The 18,423-nt window shown below is 42.2% G+C and overlaps 2 protein-coding genes across 7 annotated transcripts; both read right to left on the bottom strand.

Annotated features, from left to right (window-relative positions):
* Nucleotides 1–752: 752 nt before the first annotated feature.
* Nucleotides 753–6,518, bottom strand: kifc1 (kinesin family member C1). The gene is made up of 17 exons (XM_067479574.1): nucleotides 6,386–6,518; nucleotides 5,597–5,689; nucleotides 5,216–5,312; nucleotides 5,073–5,120; nucleotides 4,682–4,765; nucleotides 4,353–4,551; nucleotides 4,081–4,246; nucleotides 3,626–3,793; nucleotides 3,324–3,437; nucleotides 2,997–3,083; nucleotides 2,670–2,867; nucleotides 2,403–2,567; nucleotides 2,056–2,194; nucleotides 1,723–1,862; nucleotides 1,171–1,244; nucleotides 991–1,066; nucleotides 753–874 (listed from the first exon to the last, which is right to left on the bottom strand). Exons 2-17 carry the CDS (start codon nucleotides 5,684–5,686, stop codon nucleotides 830–832), a joined length of 1,890 nt encoding a protein of 629 aa, XP_067335675.1. The 5' UTR covers nucleotides 5,687–5,689; nucleotides 6,386–6,518; the 3' UTR covers nucleotides 753–829.
* A 484-nt stretch (nucleotides 6,519–7,002) lies between these two features.
* znf384a (zinc finger protein 384 a) lies at nucleotides 7,003–17,610 on the bottom strand. Of its 6 annotated transcripts, none has more exons than XM_067479602.1 (12): nucleotides 17,442–17,608; nucleotides 16,120–16,200; nucleotides 15,204–15,271; nucleotides 14,365–14,683; nucleotides 13,843–13,965; nucleotides 13,319–13,473; nucleotides 13,109–13,185; nucleotides 12,779–13,003; nucleotides 11,271–11,438; nucleotides 10,506–10,584; nucleotides 10,207–10,365; nucleotides 7,003–9,907 (listed from the first exon to the last, which is right to left on the bottom strand). In XM_067479602.1, exons 3-12 carry the CDS (start codon nucleotides 15,264–15,266, stop codon nucleotides 9,488–9,490), a joined length of 1,788 nt encoding a protein of 595 aa, XP_067335703.1. In that variant the 5' UTR covers nucleotides 15,267–15,271; nucleotides 16,120–16,200; nucleotides 17,442–17,608; the 3' UTR covers nucleotides 7,003–9,487. The 6 variants fall into 6 exon arrangements, with proteins under 6 accessions (XP_067335703.1, XP_067335694.1, XP_067335686.1 ...); XM_067479593.1 differs by lacking the exon at nucleotides 17,442–17,608 and adding an exon at nucleotides 17,059–17,406; XM_067479585.1 differs by lacking the exon at nucleotides 16,120–16,200.
* Between the last annotated feature and the right edge of the window lie 813 nt (nucleotides 17,611–18,423).

Raw genomic sequence — 18,423 nt, forward strand, 5'->3', positions numbered from 1 at the left:
GCAGGTTTAAAATTGGTGAAGTCATTGTGAGTTGAGCTTTGGACTTGTTCTTGCATAGAGTAACACTGAAAACTTCTCAGTTTACTGACATTTAATACACATAAATCAGTGAATACATACCTGATAACTTAGTTAAAATAATTCTTGCTTATTAAAAACAAAACAAAGGTTTTACTTCAGTTTGTTTAAAATAACCTAAGACAGAACAGAAATTATAGGTAACACATCCACTACGCGTCTTTATTGCCACAGCATTTTTGGCCAGACAGTACAGACAGAAAAATAGGAATAGAATTATCACCACGTGTCACAAAGAAAACGAGGACAGACATTTTGATTGGCAGTAGCTGCAGAAGTAATTACAAATGGTCGTTTTAAACATAAAATAAAAACAACTTAAAGTTGGTTATAAACAGAAGAATGTGTCCTTTTATGAAAACATTGCATGGACGTTAAATATCCCAACTAGAGAATTACCTCGACAGTCAAGAAGCCATGAAAGTCGTATATGCATTAAAACAAATAAAAAGTAAAAGAAAAAAGAAATCTGATAATAGGACTACAAACATGCATATATACACATCCACATGAAGAAACACACGAGTTTTCAGATGCTATTATTACGAATCACTAATCAAGGCCCTGACAATAGACAAAAAGGATTTAAGGGTCTTTGATTCTTACCATTTGCCTCCACAATGTGCCAAGCAGTAGAATGTTTACCTCAAAAGGGATACGAAACAAGTATAGTGAAAAATTTATGCTGTGAATGTAATGGCTTAAAAAAAAAAAAAAAAAAAAAAAAAGTTATGTTTTTGAGAAGTCTGATCTATTTCCTGTTGGCACTTGCAGTCCCAATAACACAGTCGTTCACCTGTGAAGGAAAACATTACATCAAATAATGCTTTCAAAAGCAGATAATGAATGAACTCATGCCATGTTTTGTGTCACCCAGGAAAGACGTTAAAAACAACCACAGACGCCACTGACCTTGCTGGCAAACCTCAAGGAGTTGAGGGTTTCTCCAAAGCTGTCTGACTCTGGGGCGATATTCACAAACATTAGACTGGGAGGAGAAACACAGATAAACACATATGAATATAACAATTCAGAATTTTTTTCGTACAAATTCCAGCAAAAAATAAATACAAAATTAAAAAGAACCCTCACGTTTTGCTGTTTCCTCCCAGACAGCCCTGCAGAAGGTAGGTCAGCTTGGAGTTCCTGTATGGAACATAGCTCTCCTGCAATGAGCAGACAGAATTTGTTTAGCATTCAATTCAAAGTGTTTATCGTCACATGCACAGACAGAAAGCGTGTTTCCCTGCACAGTGAAATTCTTACTTTGCCGTCCACACTAAATGTCATACAGAAAGTAAAATCAAAATAGGAAGAAAAATAGAAATAAAATAAAATACAAAAAAAAAAAAAAATAAGAGCAATAAGGCAATAAAGTGAGGTAGTGCAGTTCTGAAAATAAAATGAATAGTTGTGTCCATGTAAACTAGCCTCTCACCTAAAAGCCCAATATATTAACTATTTGCAATATCTGCAAGACTGTACACGGCCTGTTCACGGTGGAACTATGGCAAAATTATAGCCAATGTTTTCGCTACATTACGTGGACGGTAAAAGCAGTGAAATTGCAGCATCTGAGTAAAAGGGCGTGAAATTTGTACGATCAGCAGATTATAAGTGAGCGTACTGCTGCCGTTTACACACCTTGTTGGCCAGTGCAGTAATAACAATGCCCAGGTTGGACAGGGAGCTGTTGATGGCCGTCATCTCTTTGAAGCGTTCGCCCTGAGACTGACTCTTCAGCATTCGCTCACTGCCAGCCAAGTCCACCAGACACAGAGTGGCTATACACACACACACAAAACAACAACAACACACACATATATATTTAGGAATAACAGTAAAAATGATCATAGAAAAGAGCCGACATCACATATGCAGAAGTTGCTCAGACATGTGTCTTCACCAGAAGAGTGGCGATATTTCTAAAAGCACAAGTGAAGAAAATATTAGCAGAATCAGTGGGATTACACTCACACTTGCATTTGACATCCCTGCCAGCATTCACTCCCTCGATGTCCAGCTGGAAGACTGAATGGGAGCGAGAGGAGCGGTCGTTCTGGGCTGTCTGGGCAGTGGAGCGATTGCGATTGGCCAAAGCAATCAGGCCAAGAACCTGCAAGGAGAAGGGAAACAGAGATTGTTCGCTTTTCAAATGGGATGAGTACAGTTACCAGATGTGTCAATCATCCCAATGACCAATTTAAAATTTTAATGAACTCTGCTGTGAATTAATACAATCTTTAATATTATGCTAGTCTCTTTTTGTTTTTTCGTTTAAAAGCAACGCGACCGTGAGCTCCCGGCTGGTCTCCCTGCCGTACCTGATCCTCGTTGGTGACCTTTTCGTATGTGAGGTTGGTGATCGTCACCTCGCTGTTGTTCAGCTTTCGGATCTCGTGCTCGGGCCTCTTGTTGGCTTTGCCGGTGTACAGGAGGTCTCGCAGGGTCTCGTTGTAGATTTCAACAAAGCTCGCTGTGAAGGTGAACTGCAGAAAAGCAGGGAAATGGTTCCAACGTTAAATAACAACACCCCCCACCTCAGATTTTATTTGACTTTCACATGTGAGGGCAGGGCAGTACACACTGACCTCCCAGCCTTGTGCCCCCAATTTCTCCGCCCCTTTGAAAATTTGCTGCACAGCTCTGGGAATGACGCCTCTGGTGTCATCAAACTCATCGCCCTCCATGGTGTACGTCTTTCCACTTCCTGTCTGGCCATAGGCGAAACAGCACACGTTGTAGCCGTCGAGAGCCGACTGCACCAACAGGGAAATCTCTTCAAAGACCTCGAGAAAAAAAATACAATAAAATAAATAAAAGACAAAAATCTTTAACTTCTCTGCTAATAAAACTAAACGGGTGTTGGTCCGTGATAGACGGAGAATTAATTTATATACTGCGACATGTGTGTTTACCTCCTGCTGTAAAGCCTGGGGGCCAAACACCCGGTCAAAACTGAAGTTGTAGTTCTTCTGGGTGTCTGCAGTTTTGCCTGTGTGAGACTGAAAAGCAGAAAAGAGCCGAAGTTGGTCTTCAGGTTTGTGACATACTAACACAACTAAAAGCAAAGTGACAGTTCTGTCACATTAAAGACTTACGGTCTGTCTGTGATCATGAGAGACAACCATGATCTTAATCCATCCTATTGCCATTTTCTCTTTTCTTCAACGTGGCTGGTTGGAGACTGATTACATTAGCAACTATAGCCTGAACTACAAACAGGCCTTAAACAGGAATCTCACCTCCTCTGTTTTAGCCAGTGTTATCATCTTGATGTCACTGGTTGGAAGCTGAATGTGCTTGCTGAGGCCTCCGCCCACCAGTGGTCGCACTCGGCAAAAGACCCTGATATTACCCTGTAAGAGAGAAGACACGGGACATAACATTTGGTTGTTGCAAAAATGAACACAAGGATTTTATTGCCACTAGCAAACAATACAACAAAGTGCTCAAAATATCCGAAACAACTAAGAGAAAAGAACCAAATATTCCTGAATCTACTGAGAAGAGCACTGGAGGGAAAGCGGCTCCACGCGTAACTTGCCTTGAGCTCCTGGATGGTGTTGTGGAGGCGTCTGCGCTCCATTTCCCCAGCGTGGAGTTCGTCCCTCTGCTGAGCCACCGTTTCTTTCAGAGAGCAGACCTCTTCCTCTCTGTCCCTGAGCGTTGCCTGCAGGCGGCCCAAAGAGGACTCCTGCACCGAGAGCTTCATCTGGAGTGGTCGGAAAAGAACTTTGACAATTATAAAATTTGCCTTTCACCAATAACTTTTACAACAGTAAGCGACAACTGATCATTTCCCGGGTTTTAAATGTCCAGTCCAGTGTAGTACATAACAAGCCCAACTGTAAAGCAGCTGGTTCAGTTCTAAAGGCACGTTTGCCAATTAACATGTTTATGACGAGATTATTTCTGAATATTTCTTGAATAATCAAAGTATTTATACTACAATTGCACATCCCTAGTACTGCACAGTAAGACCAGCCAGTGCTAATGTACCTTGAGAGTTTGCAGCTCTGTCTCTTGGCTGTCGCGAACAGTTTCCATGACCCTGTATTTGCCCTCTAGGTTGGAGAGCTCCTTCTGAAGGGTGTTCTTATCGCTCGACACTTTCTCCAACTCATCTCGAACCCCCGACAGAGCCTGCAGTTCCCTTTCATACTCGCTGCAAATCACAGAAAGAAAAAGGGCATTTAATGGACCAACCTGCAAAAAAAAAAAAAAAAAAAAAAACACACGGCTAGTGGTCCCAGATGAAATGGTTCTTGCACCTGATCATGCCTCTCTGCTTCTCAAGCTCGTTCTTCATCTCAACCACTTTCTTTTGGCTCTGGGCCATCGACCCTTTTAGAACCTCGTTCTCCTGGTTGACCGATTGGACCTTCGTCTGGTATTTACTGATCTTTTCCTCCATGTCGCTGACCTTACCCTTCAGGTCCCACGCATGCCGTCGTGTGGGCCCACTCCCACCTGTACAGACACAAAAAGCAATTCTGTACTTAGGCAAGTTGACAAAACACGATTAATTTGTGGAAACTATTAACACTTAAACCACAGTTCATCATTTGTCAGATTGGCTAGTTGTTCCACGTGTCCTCACCTGTTTTTGTGCCAGTGGATGCAACAGGTTTTTTCATGTTGCCTCCCTTTGCTGCAGTTGAAGCTACAGATGGTTTCAGGACACCTGATGGAGCAATAAAGTGGTAACGAAAACAAAAAATGATCAGACACGTTTACTTACGTAAAATGCTCGGACATTTATTACCTTGAAACCAGTAACGTGCTTTCGAGGGAAGCAAATCCTTTCCCCCCCTTTTTTACCGCCAGTATACAACTTAAGAAGGTTGTAAATTAATATAGAGATTCTAAATATAATTCTGAAATACTGCTCCCAACAACTGAGAAAAGTACATAAGCAGTGATTTAAAAACAATGTTCAAAGTATCTGCTTGCACTGTTGCCTCCACGGCTCATCAGACATCTCGTCTTACCTCTGGAAGGGCCGACAGCCACAGTGGCAGCTCCTCTGACCGACTTAGCTGTGGAGAAACACAGTGTTGGTTTCAGAACCTCCAAATAAAAGAATACATAAGCGTGGTGCAGTTTCATATTTTGGAGGAAAAACTGTAATTACAAGGTGCCCTGGTTGCTGCAAATGGAGGCCGCTTCCCACCGATTATCGTCGCTGCTGCCTGTGGTTTGACGGGCTCTGGATCTTTACGGGTCTTCTTCTGTAAACACAAAAAACCAAGAGCACTGATTAAACTAATAAGACCATGATGGTAATATATGACAGTGTATGACCATCTAAGGGACACAAAATGGTTATGTAGCCCACAGGACAAATACTGTACTTTACTGTACTTCTATATGGAGTAGTCCTGTTACTGAAAATACTAAAAGAGTAGTACCTGAAATAACACAAATGCCCAACAGTAGAAGAATAAAGTATGTGAGGAGCAGCAAATGGAAGCAGAGCAGGCAAAATGGAAAAATGCAGATTATTATTACAAACCTGAGCAGGAGCATATTCTGGGCAATTCTCTGAACTGCTGCTGCTGCTCGTAAGAACCCTCTTGCTTGTCATAACTGGCAAGCGGGACATGCTCTGTTGAGGTAAAAGGAAAAAACATGGTCAAAACATGCAAAGACACCAGCAACACACGAATGTGGAAGAAATTAATGTAACAATTTTTACGGCTGTTTTAATTTCCACAAAGTCTCTTCTAACCATCTGGATTTTTTAAAATAATGCTCTCTGACCCAACACAAATTGGATTTTTTTAACATGTACGTGCTATTCAGACAACCAGAGAGGGGTTTGTATATGTACTATATTAAGTTTATTAATTTTTTGTTTAGGTTAATTAATTGACCCTCGTCCTTTCATAGATCGTAGTTAAAGCTTGAGGCCAGTGTTCTCAGTCTTGGGTTGGACGTGGTCTTTAGCGTTACACTTTACTTTGTTAGGTCTCCAACGATTTAACATTAGCTACATTACCTGAGCAACTTTGAAAATTACAAATTCTGTTAACAACAGTATTAAAGGTTAAAATTATGCGACAGTTCTCTAGACAAAATTACAAGCGACTCGCTGAAACATAAACAAAAGCAAGACTCGACTCGAACATTCAACAATAGGAAATACAATACAACTTTGCTTCGGTCGGATACATTCGTTCATTGATTTTAGCAAAGGAGCTAAAATGTCCACAGTGTTACTTTGAGCAAAGATCGTGAATGGCCACGTCACCGTTATTAAAGCCTAAACTGTATGAAAAGTTTAATTTAGGGAAACATTTACCTTAAGTGAGAGTGAATCTTCGTATGGAAACTCTCCGACGCTACCTCTCCGGCCGTTTGAATTTGAAATTGAATTGTTTTGCTGAACGCTCCCGGCGAGCTGCCGCGATTGGTCGAGCCAGCGTTAAACCCCGCCCTTCCTGTTTTTTAGTATGCTCGATCACTTGCACGGATCATCCCGCTTGGGCGGATCTTGTCGCTATTCGCACTCTTGCCTCCGCACTAATGCTTCAATTCCAGACTCGATAGGTGATAAATCGAACCAAATTTTCTGCTATATTGATGCAACATTTGACTTATTTTTCATTCATTTGTAATTTTTTTATTCAGTAATTTAAGTAACCATGTTTATTAATCATATGTTTTTATAATTCAAAACTGAAAAAAATTGAAATAATTTAATCGTATTTATTCACAATATTTCTTTAAATTGCCTGACATGCTGCAGTCTTGCAAGCTCATTACTTACCATTTAATCACAGAAGACAGCATCTGTCTTACCATGTGTGCCAATTACGTCAGAACTTTAAAAAGCCTCTACTATTTTCACATAAATTATTTTTTTAAAATCGTTTCATGCTATACAAATACAAATAAAATATAATAAAACAAATCACGTTTCTTTCATCATAAACTGTTTTTGAACTTTATTCTCCTTAAGGGAAGAAACAGTCTGTTCATATGAGCAAGAGGTGTAACTCTGAGTACAGTTTGAGTGTAGCATAAGAGGGCAGTTAACAACCGTATTATTTTCAGGAGCATCAGTAATAACATGAATAAGAATATTGAGAATGTGTTATTTTTCATAAAAGGACAATGAAACACAAGAAGTATACATGAAGACGGTCAGCCAATTGTACAGACTGCTCAAACATGTTGACAGGGTAGAGATTGCTTGTGCACAAAAACATGGCGGCAGTGTCCAAGGTCACCAATATCAAAAACGTATTTAATTGTCAAGATCCCCTTGTAAAATCAGTCTATTAAGAATTTTCTCATGACTTCTCATCCATAAAATTTAAAGCTGTTTTTCAGTGTCACAACAGGCTTTTTCCTACAAATGATACAGTAATGGCACCATGGCCAATAACTTGCATCATGGTTATCAATTCATAATTATTAACTACAATTATTATGGGCAAAAAACTGTTTAAGTGCTGGAAAAAATATTTCTAAAGGATTACGAGAAATATTTTTTCAATTAGTTTTGATCATTACCGAGCATGACATTTAGGATAAAGGTGACCTGGGACACGGTAAATGATTTGGTACTGGTTAATTTCAGTTCTTTTAGTTTCCATATTTACTTTACACACGACATACTTCCCTTTTACAAATGAAAAAAGTCTTTTCTACCTATGTTATGTACAGCATACTGCAATACAATAATGCCTTAGTTTGATAATAATGTGGATAACATTTGCAATACAGTTATAATGAAAGTAGTAATAATATGTATGAAAAGTTCTTTTTTTTAAAAAAAAGACTGATAACAGTACCTGTCAGCCATTTTTATCACACAATTATGACTTCTCCAATAACCATTCTGACCATGACGAGGCGTTGGGTTCTTTACTCAGTGGACGATAGTAAACTGTTTTACTGTGATTAGTAATAAAAAAAGGGACCGAAAAAAAAAAACAAAAAAAAAACACACGCTCTGTTAGGCCTTTTCTCTCTGCTCCTTTCACATTCATGCACTCACTTTGCTTTCTCCTCCAGTTTGTTCACACGTTCATCTATTGGTAGAAAAATACATACATATGATATATATAAAAAAAAGTACAATGATGACAAACATAGGCGTGAAGTACAAGCTTCATCAAGTGCTTTCTATATGACCCCCTCCCCCATCCCAACAACCCCCAGCTTTCTCTCATGATTCCATTTCGCTCTGCTACTTAGTGCATACGTCCATCTCTTTTGCTGAATAGTTTGGAGAACAAAGAAATGGCTCCTTGAACGCTTGCAGAGGCAGGTGGAGGTGGGTGTAAATATGGACATCGAGACTGGTGACACGAATGCTTGGAGATTCAAACACAGGCTTTAGCCTTATCCCACATCACACCACGTTCTTGTCTTGTCCTGGTGCTTCCTCCTACCTCGTGGTCTGTTTTGCTTCTCTTTCACGTCACGCCTTGCTAAGCGAACCAGCCGTTGTCTTTCAATTCGATTTTAAACTTGTGTATTTAGTTCACTTAGCTCATTTACACTGCTCTGCCTTTGCAGTGGCTGTTCTGAATCTCTGCAGTCTGTTGTTGCTTCAGTGTCTTCTCTCTTTCCCATGATTTGGCTTGAATCAAGCGGCGGACAATGTTCAAATTAATGTGTCTGAATGTGCTCAAAAACCTCATCGTTCTCCGGACAATACATGTGCAGAGAATGGTGTCGCAGATATTCTACACCTTCATCCTCTGGTGATGCCAATTGCAAAGAGCGGGATAAGTGAGCCTCTTTAATCAAGGTTCTAAGAGCAGCGCAGCTGGTTTAGGATCAGTGCAATGTGAAAGATCGTTTTGACAATCGTAGGTGTGGATTTATTCACCAACTCATCCTTAACCATATAGAACCTAAAACTGGTCTCAAACAGGTTTAGCTAAGTCTTCACAAACAGAAAACATGTGGCTCCAGGTTGAAGAAGAAACTAGTCACATCAGTGTCCTAGACCAGCATTTCTACTGAGAGATACTTGGCACAGATGGGCTCAGGAATCCAGAAGTGCTCTGTAAAATATCTGTTTTCTCTCAAGTCATTTAATGGTTGTAGTCAGTATTAAAGCTTCTTCAAACAAGGAAATAAATGGCAGGAGATGAATTAAACTTGGCTTCGAACAGGACTCAACCAATCCCTTAAAACATGTCATTTCAAGCCAGAAGGGAGCGATTGTAAAATTGAATCAATTAGTGTCTTGTTTTGTTTTCATTTTTTGTAAAGCATCGATAAACCAGACGCACCTGGCTAATAACCGGGTGGTAAAACCGTTTTCCCTTCAAGCCATTTTGTATTGTTTTAAGAAAACTATAATACAGAGTACAATTAAATGACAGACCTCTTTCCACTGCGGACACAACTGACTACTCCTTGCAGAGAAGGAAGACGCAGCCTACGAGTTCATGTGCTCCACCTGTATGGCCGATGTGGAGACTGTGAGGCAGAGGTCTTTGTGGGCCACGGGCAGGTCCGCCACAGTGACTGGTTTGTACTGGATCTCGCTGGCTGCCACTGTCTTGTACTGGTGCAGGTCGAACGGACATGGAACCACAGAGTCCGTAGGTTGCTGGGTGGGCTGGTAGCTGCCTGGAGGTCCAGCATTAGGGTTCTGGTTGCTACTGTTAGGGTTGGTCTGGTTTTGGAGCTGCACCGCTCTGCCTCCAGTGCCCCCTCCCCTCCCTCGGCCGCGGCCTCGGCCCCTGCCCCCTCCTCCGCCTGGCGTGAGACCCTGGGCCTGCTGAGCAGCTACCGTCGCTGCCACCGTGAGCGGGTCAGGATTGTGCTTCCTCATGTGTTTCATTAGATACGTCTCCTAGAGATGGGGAAAGAGAGAAACAGACTACATGATGGTATGAAAGAAAAAAAATAGAAGAAAGCCGTGTGCTTATGTCAAGGTCCATGCAATACAAATACAGAAATCCTGCTCGTCATGAAATCAAAACATTTTGAACATAAAAATTAACTTATTATAAGTCTGACATTTGGTTTATGAACCACAATGGACTTTAATACACTTACAAACTACAACTCAACTACATACGTTCTCCAGGCCTGTAGTTGAGGATAATTTGACAAGATTCTGTATAATCTCCGTCAGGTCTGAGAGCTTACCGAGGTATAGGAGCGATTACAGAGGCCACAGGAGAACAGCTTGGCATGTTTGACGGTGTGTGTGGAAAGGTGCACCTCCAGGCTGGCAGCATCTGTGTAACCACGGTTACAGTTGTGACACTTGTACGGCTTGTCTTTGTTGTGCTGCCGACGATGGGACTGTGGGGAGACGAGAACATTTTAGCTGTAGTTGGAAGCCGGCTGCACTCTGACAGATTTCTTCTTACATGTAAACAGCACTGAGCAAACCGGCAGACAAATCCATGTTTTACAACAGAAAACGCTACCAGGTCATTTACCTGTAGGTTTGACAACTGAGTGAAAGCCTTTTCACAGCCGGGATGGTTACACTTATATGGTCGGTCACCAGTATGAATCCTAAAACAAACACACACACACACACACGAATGGTTATTACATTTTCTAAGTTACTCTTTCACAGCATTTTGCAGAAGTGATATGACAATTACACATTCTTGCAAGTGTTTTGCATCCTTTCATTTACTCAACACAACATTTTATATGTACTGCAGTATTCTGCCAATTTAAACACATTTACCACCATCCACTGACAAAAGTAACATATCACTGGTATTTTAAAAGCCTTGAAATCTTGTTTTCTCATGTTAGTTTCACTTTCACAAAAGGCATTTACTTCTCGTATGTGGTTTTATTAACTATTATCGATTTGAGAAGTGGTTATTTGTGTTTTAGGTATATTTAAGCCTGGTTGCAGCTCCTGTCTGAGGGAAGCAGAAGTGGAACAGTGCTATGAAATGACAAATGTGGCAAAGACAAACAACCTACGGAAGTAAGCGTGACATCCTATAAGCTGGATCTTGGCTGTGGCTTTTCAGGTAACCTGTCTAATATATTTTAAAGGCCCTTTGTATAAGAACTGAATAGGGTTGTTTTTTTTTTAAACTCTCATTTGAATTAACACCCTAAATGCTACAAACACACACAATCTCACAATGTTATAACTCTCCACACACCTGCTCCCATACAGCCACACAGAAAAAAACACAGTCTGCCATTCAAACCCGCCCAGCGAAGCCCAGTACCGTGTGTGCTGCTGTAGGTGACTGAGCTGCCTGAATGTTTTCTGGCAGTAGGAGCAGGAGTAGGGCTTGGCCCCGGTATGGATGCGGATGTGCTGGGACAGGTAGCTGGAGTTGGCAAACGACTTGGAGCAGTGGGGACACTTGTGGGGCTTGGCCTCCGTGTGGTTTCTAACACGGGAAACCGGGGTTGGAGGGTTAAGGGGGGTGGAGAGAGAGACACAAAGAGAGAAACAGCGAGAGATTTTTAAGCTGCAGCATGACCAAACTTAACGATGAATCGAAGATCAAATCATGCGCTAAAGTTAACAGGATCTACCATCAACCACGTTGACTGTAGACCATTAAGTTTGACAGTGTGCTCTTTGTGCTGTGTCTGAGTTGTGAAAACACAGAACAAAAACATACAGCAAGCACAGTCACGCTTTTCTCTCTCTCTCTCTCGCTCTCTCTCTCGCAGTCTCTCTCTCCATTTGCTGTGCCCTGCGTTAAGTGCAGTGTGAGTGCGTCTATGAATGTCTGCGCTCAAACAGAAACGTAAATCCAAGACAAGCGGCAGGCCAGTGCAGTGCATCTTCCTGTTTTAGATTAATGGGCTGGAACACACAGAGAATGCTCGGTGGAACGGAAACCAGGCTAATGAGAACTTAAAGGTGAATGGCGATGTCAGAGTTGTAACACGATTAGCTGTAACTCCTTTTAACACACTCGCATACATAGTTATTTGTGGTTGAAGTAAAAGCAATCGCAGAGTCAGATTAGCGGCTTCATCTGTTTCAGTGATGTGATGATGAGGATGGGTGAACCATGCAGGCTAGCTCAGTGCTGGAGAAACGGGTGAGACAGGCTTCACTATCTCCAAATCAACTCTGTCGCAACAAGTGGTTCTGCTCGCACTGCTTTTTCTGCTCGACATCAAATTAAATGGAAAAGGGATGTTTTATAAGAATAAGTGGCTCCGACGGCATAAAAGAGTTTCAAACCAAAGAGGTGGTGTCTGAAGGATTTGCATTAAAGCACACAGAGGTGGATCCAAAGAAAGGAGACAAACTAAAATGAGGCAACATGCAGTAACCAGTCATGCTTGTGATGGTATTTAACACCAACCACCTGTTAAGTAAAGAAAGCATTGGTGGTAATCAATACTTTAAGTTAACTCCACTAAACCGTTTCTCAGAATACATAAGAACGTGTTTCCACGTGGGCGCGTATGTGTTCTTTTATAGAATCATAATTAATCTTACATTTGAGCTTGTAAGAGAGTAAAGCGACAGCTAAATGAAATCAGGAAACTAGCTGAGAGCTATTATTTAAAAAGTGTGGAACCTTCAAATGTGATGTCTAGACTGTGCAAAAAGAGCTTTACACTGTCAACTTTCCCACCTTGATGCCCCCTCTTCCCATCACCCATCACTACACACAGGCCCACACCCACACACACACCCACACACACACAATACAGGCTTTAAATCACATGCAAGCACACACGCAAAAACTACTCAGTCCAGTACCGTGTGTGCTGCTGTAGGTGACTGAGCTGCCTGAAAGTTTTTTGGCAGTAGGTGCAGGTGTAGGGCTTGGCCCCGCTGTGAATGCGAATGTGCTGGGACAGGTAGCTGGAGTTGGCAAACGACTTGGAACAGTGGGGACACTTATGGGGCTTGGCCTCCGTGTGGGACTTGGCGTGGATCTGCATGTCTGACTTGCTGAAGAACGTCACTGCGCACATCCGACACCTTGAGTAGTGACAAAGAAAAGATCCTTATCGCGCACAAAGCATGTAAACACACTGTATTAGCAAAACCACTGATGTCCCAAACAATTATGCATCTCTGCACTACCTGTAGGATTTAGGGCCATCTTTGTTTGGGTGATCGTCCTCGTCATTTGACAGGTCATAAGGGTCAGCAGTGTGATGCTGCAACACAAACACAAAGCATAGCAAAATGCACAAACAATGACAATTGATATTGGCTAAAAAAACAGTAACTGCCTTAACAGAGGTCTAACAAACTATATGCAAAAGCAAAATGAATACTAGTGATCCTCACCTGTCCTCCAGCGGCCAGGTGTGCCAATATCAAAGCATCGCTCGCTGGAGGGAGGACCCCAGTCACTCGGCTCATCATTTGTTTGCTCTTCCTGCCTCGCTTTGATGGTGTCGGCATGACAACAGCAGGGGGAACAGAAATGTCCTCCTTCTTGTCTGGAAACAGCAGAAAAGTAAAAAAATCAGCCTTCACACCAATCACGCGAGCTGTGTGAGGCCTTTGTCAGGAGATATTGACATGTTTTGTGTATGACTGCATGTGCACAGACGTGAAAACACAAAAATGCAGGGAAAATGAGATTTGTGTAGGTGGTCTCACATCAGCACAAGAAATGTTTCAATTCAGAAAACTGAGATATTGTAATAGAGAAGTAGTAAAGGCTCTTTTCATGCCATGTTGCCCTGAACTGTTCCACTAGCAAAAGAGTTAGAAAGCTTCTGCATAAATCTCGCCAAAGCTCATATATATCGGCCAACACACTGCATTAACATGTAAAGTGACGGTGCACTGCGCCCGTGTTTTACCTGTATTTGACGGGTGCAATGCAGACACTATCATGGTGGTGGCAGTGGGAGGTCCAGCTACAAATGACTGCGTGGAGGCAGTGGGGACCAGTGTGCCTTGAGGGGTGGTGATCACTAACCCCGCTAAGAGGGAAACAAAAACTGTCATCTGGCTGCCAAGTTGTCAGAAACAAACATTTCACATCTTATCGTTTGAGGCTACCGTTTTAAGAATACAGGAAGTAAAAGCTGCAACACTAACACGCGGGAATTGTCGTAATGCATTTTCACAAATTATTTGATCAACATTCAGTTTGTTAACAGGAATCTTAAAACTGCTGCTAGTGACACTGAATTGAGGCTTTTATAGGTACACAGAGACCCGTTCAGATTAAGACTGGCAGCAGCAACAGTTCCATATTTATAGTTCTGACTCTCGTGCTGCCATGTCAAACAAATATAATAAAGCAACACACAAATGGCAAATGGAGTCGGGTGGATGTCACGATGCAGGCAGAGGAAAACGCAGAGCTGCTCACTCACCTGCAGTCATGATACCCGTGGATGGAACAGGCACGACGGTGACGTTCTGGGAGGTGTGCGACTGGTGTAGGTGTCCCCCGACTGCGCTTAAAGGTGTGCCACTGCCACCGCCTCCTCCTGCAGAGTTCCCACCTCCTTCCTGTTTTGGGACCACACGCATCCCGGCGCCCGCGTCCATTGAGCCTGGGATAGCGAGCACGGCCGTGGGGTAGTGAGGGGCGGAGGTGGAAGACGCAGACGAGTGAGGGAAGGAGGGTGCATTGCCCTTCTCTGGGCCTAGCTGCTCCTTGGTTTTGTTCAGGAACATGGCGTTCTCAATCTAGACAGGGATGAGTTGAGGTAGGTCGAGGACGGCGGTAAGAGGAAGGAAGGGTGAAAGGGTGAGGCAGGAGGAAAAGTGTGGGGTGAGAGTAAGATGTTGGGAGGTTTCATAGCAGGTGGGAACAGGGAAGATAAAAGTATGAAATGCATGAGGGAAAAGGTCAACAGAGGAAGTAGGAAAACAATGTGAAAGAAAAGAGAACAAAGGCAAGATGGTAAGATGAAATTATAAATTAAAAAAAAAAGGACAGAGGGGTTGAAGAGATGAGAGAGGAGAGGGACAGGAGTGATCATATGATCGAGACAGATGTCACCTTCTCAAGAATATTCCAAAAAAAAAAAAGTCAATGTGACGTTAAACTTCAGGAACTAAGTGAGCAGCATTAGGTCACGTTATCGTGTAAAATTCAAAGACTTTCCACAAACAAGGATAAAAGATTCGTGACATCTTTTGCCATAGCACATTTCACTAAACCATGTGTATTTGAAGACATTTCCAACAATAAGGTTGTCTCTACCTGTCCTTGTACAGTGGGGATGGGAGACCAAAAGTATGATGAGTTGAAATGGGAATCGTCCATTATTTCTGTAATTAAAAAGCAACACACTTAGAAAACACCTGTCCTGCTCCTCATCTTCCTTCTTACTCTTCTTGGTTTTTTTTTTTACTTTCATGTGAAATAAGGCCATGCATGGCTGCATTTCAATCATCTTAGTTTGTTTCCTTTACACGTGTCCTCTTCTCCATCGGTTGACACACTGATCAGTGTGGAGTAATAAAACTAGACAGTGTGAGATGAATGTTGCATATCTGATGGGAAATTATATTCAGTTTACGCTGTTTTTAATGAAGTAAAAAGAATAACATCTGGCACAACCTCACCAGCTGTCAAGGTGCACAAATAAACAGAAGCCAGCTGAAAATATCGAACCGCCGGCAACACTTGCAGGTTATTGATTCGCTTTTTTTTTTTTTTTATTAGTAGACCAACATGTTTCAGCACGAGACCTTTTTTTAAATTTCAACATATTTGATCAGTTTTACAGAGAAGAGGACGTGAAAGGAATCAGGCAAAGATGTTCAATCCCAGAAGGGATGGATATCAAAAGAACATCCACAGGAGGAGAGAAGAGGTACGAGCCGAGAAAACGTATTTCTGATGCTTTTTTACGTTTTTGTAACACAGTCCATGCATTTCCTCCCCAGTGTCTCACATAGTTTGTGTTGCTGCTAACAAATTACACCTTTTAAAAGTGGTGGCGCTTTCAGCAACACATCGCCGTGTCTAAGTGCTGGAAAACCACCCAAATGTTACTAACTACTCGCCAGGAAAAATAAGGCCGAGGTGTGTTCTCCCATACGAGACGACAGCACGTTACGTGGAGCAGGCAATTTCTAAAACTTGCATAGGGTTCGTCGCTAACAACACTCACTGTTTAAAAGAGCACAGCCTATAATTTCAAAACTCTGATCTTATGCTTCTTGGTCATCACCCTCTGACAGACACATGTTTTCTGCAGCACAAAAAAAGGAAGTTTAATAGTTTCATTACTGTGTTGGCATGCATTCCCCCCCCCACACACATTTTGTTTACTAGTTATACATCGATGCTAAAAGCATTTTGAGGTTTGGCTCAGTTTGCATGTCATGCATAGCCATTCTGCACACACACACGCACGCACACACGCACGCGCGCACCAAGAAAAAACATGCATGTAATTACATGTTAGTAAAGCTGAACTGAAATTTAATGCAACAGTTTAGCCCATTAGAGCAGTAGAGGGCCACGGTAAATAAACACTGTATGAAAATATCACACGGGAAATTACACAGCTGAGGCAACAGTTCATGCAAAAACATTTTGCAGTGCACAACTTGATATTTTAAAATATATATATATATTTTTTTTTTATGAGCCAACTCTCCCCTTTTGCAATTGCACAACCTAAAAATAAGTGTTGCAAGCTTCTAGGAAAAATGAAATTCCCAAAGGCTGTAGCTAAAAAAAAAAGGAGAGGGGGGGGGGGGGGGGGGGGTTGTTATTAGTGTGATAAAACGTCAATGTTTCTATGCTCTTAGAGACATTTTTCTTTTTGACGAGGGGGCGGGGGGGGGGCACAGGCTGCCTCCAAAACTGTAGCCCTGCTAGTCTCGGGCTAACGTTAGCAGTGACTGATGAAATCCTGCAAACGCGCCTTGGTCCCAAACCACTTAACGCCGGGATCCCTTTGCAAAGCCCCCCAAGCGTGGACGTGACACTTTGCACCCCGGCAGCTGCCGGGGAGCTTTAATGGGCAGCTCGGGTTCGAGACAAGCGTGGCTAACGCTAGCTGGCTAACGCACCAAGACGAGGGGGACGCTAGCTAACTTGCCTCCATTAATTTTCTCCTTTTGTTCGCTGGCTCGCTCTAGCTACACGGAGGCCCCCGTGACTAACTAGCTCGCCGCTTGGTAAACACAAACAGCGTCGCTCCTATACGCCTCCATTCCTCACTCCCTTTGCTCATCTCGCTCAGAGAAAATAAAAAAAAAAAGAGAAAAAAAAAGTCTGGAATAAAAAAAAAAACCCGAAGACACACACACACACACATACACACACACACACACACTCAGAGAAAAAAAAACGTCGACGCCGCTGCCTCTGTGGGAGACGCAGCTTCATGCAGACTTCCGGCGGGTCGGGACGACGGCGCTCGCAGACACACTGAAAATAACAGTTCATTAACAGCCGACTAATAACTCCTGTGTTCATTACCGGTGAAATCGATTCCCCGTCAACCCCCCCGGATCTTCCTCGGGTCGGGACAGTTGGGAAACTTTGTCCAAATCCGCCCCTCAAACCCCTCACATATGCCTTTTTTTCTTCAGGTTTTTTTTCCTTTTTTTCCCTCCAGCTCCGCTCGGCAGCGTCAAGTCAGTCGGACGTAAACAACGGCGTTTCCGGTGCAACCTTTCAAAAGAAAATACACATATTAACACCCAACTCATCTTTGACCGTGTTAAAAAAGAAGGTAGATCTTCTAATTACAATAAAACACTGAAGTATATGTCAATTTAGTAGCGTATTAAAGTGTGTCATAGTGTACTACTATGGGTAGTACATGTAAATAAATACATTTTAAATTTCCCTCTGACTTCCTGTTGAGTAAAATCTTTGAAGGTATATTATTTAGGCAGCATGGTTAGTCTGTGTACTTTTGCCCGTCTGTAAAAATATGATCACAGGTAACAGATGAAGAAGAAGAAAACGTCAAAATTCCAGTAATAGCAAACGTGCTTCCCTAAACGTAGGCTTACAAGTTGTAGTGATGGTTCAAGTGATTTACTCAAGCTGAAGAACATGAGGTAACACTTTATTAATCCTCAAAGAGAAACATGAAAGGTAAAACTCAGGCAATGTAGGAGCAATCAAGCCTGCTTTTCTCCAGTGCTTAACAGTATCATCATATTTCCCGGTTTGCCTGGCTATCACCAGTTAACTTCACACAGCTACCAGCTACAGTACCTTCCGGTGTATTCATTATTACTGCGTGGGGCTCAGTATACATCAGTACATTTGGTCAATTTCTGTGTAAATTCTCGTCTTAAATGGGAGTGTAGGTATATTCTTCTAGCATATCATGGTTATCAAATTCACTATTACCTATATAAGGTCCTGTAGTTGCAACTGAGCTGCTGCAGCTATTTACACTGTGCAGCTTAGCACCACCATGTGAAAACAGACGATCCAGTGTTAA

The sequence above is a fragment of the Channa argus genome, chromosome 1, assembly GCF_033026475.1.
Source record: "Channa argus isolate prfri chromosome 1, Channa argus male v1.0, whole genome shotgun sequence".
Classification (NCBI taxonomy): domain Eukaryota; kingdom Metazoa; phylum Chordata; class Actinopteri; order Anabantiformes; family Channidae; genus Channa; species Channa argus.